This window comes from Fundulus heteroclitus, chromosome 3 (genome assembly GCF_011125445.2).
Source record: "Fundulus heteroclitus isolate FHET01 chromosome 3, MU-UCD_Fhet_4.1, whole genome shotgun sequence".
In the NCBI taxonomy this organism is placed as follows: Eukaryota; Metazoa; Chordata; class Actinopteri; order Cyprinodontiformes; family Fundulidae; genus Fundulus; species Fundulus heteroclitus.
In genome coordinates, this window is record NC_046363.1 from 9,647,496 (window position 1) to 9,653,252 (window position 5,757).

The following is a 5,757-nucleotide window of genomic DNA, read 5'->3' on the forward strand; positions in this document are numbered from 1 at the left end:
GTATCTTTTATTTTGAAGAGAAATGCATAGCAAATGCATATTTATGTTTGGCGTTAAAAAGTGCAAGTAACTCCACAAAAGACTCCGCCATCTTTTGGGATGCAGTAAGGGATGCATCTGACTTCACGCTTCTGTCTGTGGTTCAACTGCATCTGTGTGAGGGAAGAAAACCATTAATCCCACTTAGTTCCCTACTCATAGTTACACCACAAGGAATTCAATGTGAAAAAAATATTTAGCATTTTAAAGCTCCCCCCACAGCACCTCCAGCAGTTCTGCCGAGGTTTCTTCTTGTGCAGCAGCTTCACTGGCAAAGCTCACTGGCTCGTCCTTCGCCGTCACCTGTTTATTGATAGAAGGAACCATTGTCATTACTCTGATAAAGCATTCGTTGCAATTACAAGTTTAGACTAGATTCTTACCTCAGTGAGTGGAGCAGCAGAGCTCTTCTGAGTGGCAATAAGTGTGAGGACAACAGCCACTGCAACTACAGCACTGACTCTTTTCATCTTTGCAAGGTGTCAGGCTTACGTTTGGATCCTGGTGATCTGAATGTCTATTGCCAGATGTGTTGTGTATACCTGTGTTATGATGGGTTATCCTGAGCATTCTGGTATTTATAGTGACTTCAGCACCGGTTTCCCAATACCGGGCAGTGCAGCTGTAGCAATCGACTGGACCGATACCTGGAATTAGAAAGGGAAATTTCCAAAAAGAGCTAATCCTGCATTTGTTTAAGGGTGGTCTGGCTTTCTGTTTAATCATCAACCATTAAGTTTATTCTTCTCTCTATCCTTTTTCTTGCAGATCCAGTTTTTGTGGATTTTTTAATTTTTTTACATCAGTCATAGAATGGCTTTCAGTACATGAATTAAGACCAATTGTCAGGTCCTTTTTGATGGGAGAGCATCGTCAGCCTCACGTTCGCAGAGACTGAATCTTATGTCCACTTCATCCGAAGGATTGATGTTGGTCATGACTGCCTGGTCATGCCAAGTCATTCCGAATGTGGCAAAACTGACCCGAGTCTGGATGTGCGCTCAACGAAAACGTGAGCGCACATTAAGTACAAAGTGACATATTTTCACTTTGAGAGGCAGAAATATGTCGGGCAGGGGAACTGGGTGTGCTCCCGATACAACCTTTCTATTCCAAACATTAGCAGAGCTCAAAACCATTATTTATACATTAACGTTTCAACTGTAATTAGAACCTCATTCAAGTCCAGCCTGGGCGCTCGGAAGACACACAAACCCGTACACTACTGCTTTGTTTGCTATTTGTTGTTGTTCAGAAACATAAGTTCTTCTTCTGTGTATTTTTTAGGGAAACTTGATAACTGTGCATGTCAGAGTGGTTATATTCTGAATAAAGCCAAGTGCATATAAATGCACAGTATGATCGAATTGACTGTGTGCCAATATAAACGGTAGAATCCGATGATTTTTTGTTTTTAATCCAAATACATTTCAATCCAATTGTGAAATTTGTGCATGTAAACATAGATATTGTCCGATATGTCTAGTTATCAATCTTTATTCAAAGCTCTGCTTACTCTTAAATCCACATAACAAGGTCTCGGTGTGGTTAAGGGGGTTGACCTTTTATGACCTTCATGCATATTCTTAAAATAAGAGTGGCATAAAACTTTTTCAGCACTAATGTAGGCCAGAGGTTTGCCACCATTCTATCTTCTCTCAGGTTGTACATCTTGGGGAGTCAAATAGATAGGCCAACACAAAGTGCTGCGCAATCGCGGAGGGGGAGGAAAACCTGAAACTGTTGCTGGCATTGGTTTAATATTTTTTGTTATCCACAGTGAAATGACGTGTATGCACAGACTTTTAGTACTGGTGAAACTTGCTTTTTGGGTTCATTATTATATTATCAGGTTAGTTACCAGGCTGTAGAGCAATTAAACAAAGTTTTGTTTTTTATTGTTTTGCAATGATCAGGTATAACATCATGACCACCTGTCTAACAGTTATCCAGACAGCCCTAAGGAGGCATGTACCCCACTAAACCCCAGTTGACAGCAGACCCGACCTATTTGTCCAGCACATCCCACAGATGTTCGACCGGATTGAGATCTGTGCAATTAGGACTCTTTTTTTGGCCTCTGTTAACTCTAATTACTCCAAAATCTTTCCAAAATCATGAACACCAAGCCCCAGTCCACTCTTTAAGGACAAACTGTGTATCTCTTGTAAGCTGAAAAAAAGCCACCAGCATACCCAAACACCAAGAAGCACGCAGGGAAACGTTTTCGAGGGGCAACATTTATTATGAAAGCAAATATTACACCTCTGGTCAATTTAACACATTCATTCCCGAAAGCCTGAACATTATCCTTGCGCTCATTATTCATTAGAAGCAATGTTTACTGTGATAATACTTTGAGTTATATATCTGTGGATACTTCCCAAGCAATTTGGATGCCAAAGTAAAAGACATGCACAACACAGGCGTTACACTGAAAACATTAAATCTGCTTAGATTAGATATTCAGCTACAGTTAAATATGACCTTTTTTTTGTAGCTGAATTATCTCCTGGCTTTTTTCAGGGCTTCTCAGAATCTGCAGCAGATGCCACAGCCTCTCATGCGGGGGCAGCAGCCGCAGCAGAAGCGGCAGCGACGGCGGCGCATCTGGGCCGAGTCATACGGCATCTGCGTGGAGGCATGAGGAAGATTTCATTCAAAAGAAGAAATGAGGAACAACATAAATTCAATGTCATTCCAAATATAACATGTCTCGTGACATTTCTCTCAGGAGCCCCACATTTCAGCGATAATGTACCCCCGTCCACTATCAAAACCAAAGTGCACAAATTAAACTTTGCTATATATATATATATATATATATATATATATATATATATATATATATATATATATATATATATATATATATCAACAAAATGTAGCTGTAAGGCCAATAAAGGCTGTTATTTGAAAAATGGTGAAAACAACTTTCAACATGATATATTTGTTCAGATGTTAATAAAAACAGACAAATGCTAACTTTCAGGAACAAAAATAAGAATAATGAAAATAATTTGAAGTCTAAATCTGCCAGGGGTTCAAATATATAAATCTAATGCATGTGTGTGACTGCTGTTGTTCATTTACTCAGTGAAACCTACCTTCCAGGAGTCCTCTGGCATGTCTTGTCCAACAGCCACGGGGCTGCCATTAGTCAGCCCGTCCATCAGTTCAGGTCCCTGTGAAACAGTGTCGTTAATTTAGGCCAAGTGAGTTAACATTGTCAATAAAATAAACTGCAAGTTAGAGTCTCGATAGAGTTCTTACTTCGATGATCAGATCAGCAGAGCCCTCCTGAACCCCGATGACTGTCACCACGATGGCCACGGCAACTGCAAGAGTGAATGCCTTCATTTTAGGGAGTGTTGCTTCGGCTGGAGCTTCAGAATCAAGTCGAGTTGATTTGATTTTGATGTCTGAATGGGAGAACGGTGCTGGTATTTATACTGATGCGGGTTGCTGTTGCAACGAGGTATTTTCCACACCCTGATTGACAGAGCAGAAGTGAGACATTTCAAAAGAATTGCAAATGCCAATAGTTTAAAGGTGTAATTTCACTTTTAGGAAGGTGGCAGGTTTGGAAATATGCCTTTTGTCTTTCTTCCCTTGTCAAAGGTAAAAATGTGCACACACCTTTTAAATTCCAGCCTTGAACTTAAAACATGTCTAAGATTAACAGTATTTTAATTGTTGTTGGGTTTTTTTTTTTACAAATCTACACATTTTTGAAAATTCAAAAAGTTAATCAAAACAGATATAGGACATGACAGAGACACAGTCAAGATATTTACAGACATTTTGGCCAGATGATAATGATGACAATAATAAATATGAGCTTCTTAATATACCAAGGTAGTAAACAGGCTCAACAAAAATGAAAAAAAATGACAGCAGAAACAAACAACTGCCTGGTGGTGCAGTTGCTGCCTTGGGGCAAAGAGGTTCTAGGTTAAAATGCTGTCTTTAGGCATGGAATGTGCATGTTTTTCTCGTGCACGGGTTGGTTCTGTCCAGATGCTACTCCAAAAAACATGACCACCTGCATGGATGCTTTTTCCTCTGCTCCCTGCTTGCTTGGATTTTCCTACTTTTTATCTCCTTTTTATCTCTTACCCAAAACTACAAAAATTGGATTTAGTTATTTACTTATTTTTTTTTCTTCCCGTATGGACTATTTTAGTTTTCAGCTAATCCACACAAGACGCCTCTTTACACCCCAGAGGAGTTAGAAAAACGCTGTCATAGAAAGAATTCAACATGAAGTGGGTACGGAGACGAACCACCCGATTCCAGCTAATCAGCAAAATATGCCGGCCTTCACCACAGAGGACTTTGACACTCTTCTACAGAAAATAACTGTTATGGAGCTGAAAATCCGTCGACTCGAAGCAAATTATGATGTAAACGCCGCATATGGAAATGAAACAACCCTGCCTGCGATCCAGAACTGTGATCACCAGCCCAGCAACTCAGCAAACAAACAGTTCCCTGAGGAAAATGAGAATTAACCCTCCCTGGACCACTCTGGGCACAAGGCCAAAAGATCAAGGAACCCCCACACCTCGACAAAGAAAACTGGCCGATATTACAGAGAAGTGTCCCAAGAAAAGTGAAACAACAACGGTCTGTTCTCACATCAAATGAAAAGAGCAAACCTGCTGGAAATGCCACAGAAACAATATCGACCAGTAAGTCATATAAACTGGCTTTGTTAAACATTAGATCTCTGTCAGGAAAATCACTTTTAATCAATGACTTCATTACTGACAATGATCTTGATGTTATGTTTTTAATAGAAACATGATTACCTGAATTTAATGAAGCACATATGCTGATGGAGTCGACACCTCCAAACCACAATTTTCTTTGTGAAAGCACACAGCAAAGGAAAGGTGGAGGAGTGGCAACATCGTTTAATGATTCTCTAAAGTGTAAAAATTGGGGAAAATGTAACTGTTTTGAATATTTGGCTCTCCAGGTAAATAGCCTGGTACAAACTATGTTCTTAAATGTTTACAGGCCTCCCAAGTCCAAATCAAACTATTTTAATGATCTTAGTGACCTCCTATCTGTGATTTGTGTTGATTATGATATTATCTAATTATTGTGGGAGACTTCAACTTTCACGTTGACAACCCTGAAAACAGAAGTAGAAAAGAACTGTGTGACACACTTAGAAACTTTGGTTTAACTCAACATGTTAACCAACGCACAAACAGGGACATATTTTAGACTTGATCATCACTAAAGGTCTAAATATTTTTAACGTCAATGTAACTGATGTTGCCCTATCTGATCACTTTTCTGTTACCTTTGAATGTATCATTTCCAGTGACTCATTTAGCCAAAGGGACATCGTAAAAGAACGCACCTTTAAGGACAATGCCACAGAAAATTTTATTCAAGCTTACTCTGCTACTTCAACCTTGGGCTGCAACTCAGTAGATGAGCTAGTAGATAACTTTCATTCTAAAGTCTCAGATATAATTGACTGCATTGCTCTAGTTAAAGTGAAGGTTTTTTCCGGGAAGAAAAAATCTCCGGCAGTTAGAAGTGAAATAAGGGGGTGTCGAAAAGCTGAACGCAGGTGGAGAAAGACTAGAGTCCATGTTGGTGATTAGAGGATCAGTCTGTACATCCATATCAACTCCAGAACCAAAGCTGTATCCAACTTATCTTGACAAAATGTCCCAATTCAGTCAAATAAACCAC

At 39.5% G+C, this 5,757-nt stretch overlaps 1 protein-coding gene and 1 long non-coding RNA gene across 2 annotated transcripts; both read right to left on the reverse strand.

Moving 5' to 3' along the window:
• LOC118559145 lies at positions 1–586 on the reverse strand. The gene is made up of 3 exons (XR_004928692.1): positions 423–586; positions 265–342; positions 1–152 (listed from the first exon to the last, which is right to left on the reverse strand). It is a non-coding gene; the product is annotated as an uncharacterized LOC118559145 (long non-coding RNA).
• Positions 587–2,527: 1,941 nt separating this feature from the next.
• LOC118559139 (hepcidin-like) lies at positions 2,528–3,467 on the reverse strand. The gene is made up of 3 exons (XM_036129855.1): positions 3,313–3,467; positions 3,147–3,224; positions 2,528–2,670 (listed from the first exon to the last, which is right to left on the reverse strand). Exons 1-3 carry the CDS (start codon positions 3,397–3,399, stop codon positions 2,572–2,574), a joined length of 264 nt encoding a protein of 87 aa, XP_035985748.1. The 5' UTR covers positions 3,400–3,467; the 3' UTR covers positions 2,528–2,571.
• Between the last annotated feature and the right edge of the window lie 2,290 nt (positions 3,468–5,757).

What these genes read in the sequence shown, in the direction of transcription:
- LOC118559139 (XM_036129855.1), bottom strand. Translation starts at nt 3,399, where the DNA reads ATGAAGGCATTCACTCTTGCAGTTGCCGTGGCCATCGTGGTGACAGTC. An exon ending in CTGCTGATCTGATCATCGAA is followed by an intron (nt 3,225 to 3,312) that starts GTAAGAACTCTA and finishes ACTGTTTCACAG; the next exon opens with GGACCTGAACTGATGGACGG. An exon ending in TGCCAGAGGACTCCTGGAAG is followed by an intron (nt 2,671 to 3,146) that starts GTAGGTTTCACT and finishes GCCTCCACGCAG; the next exon opens with ATGCCGTATGACTCGGCCCA.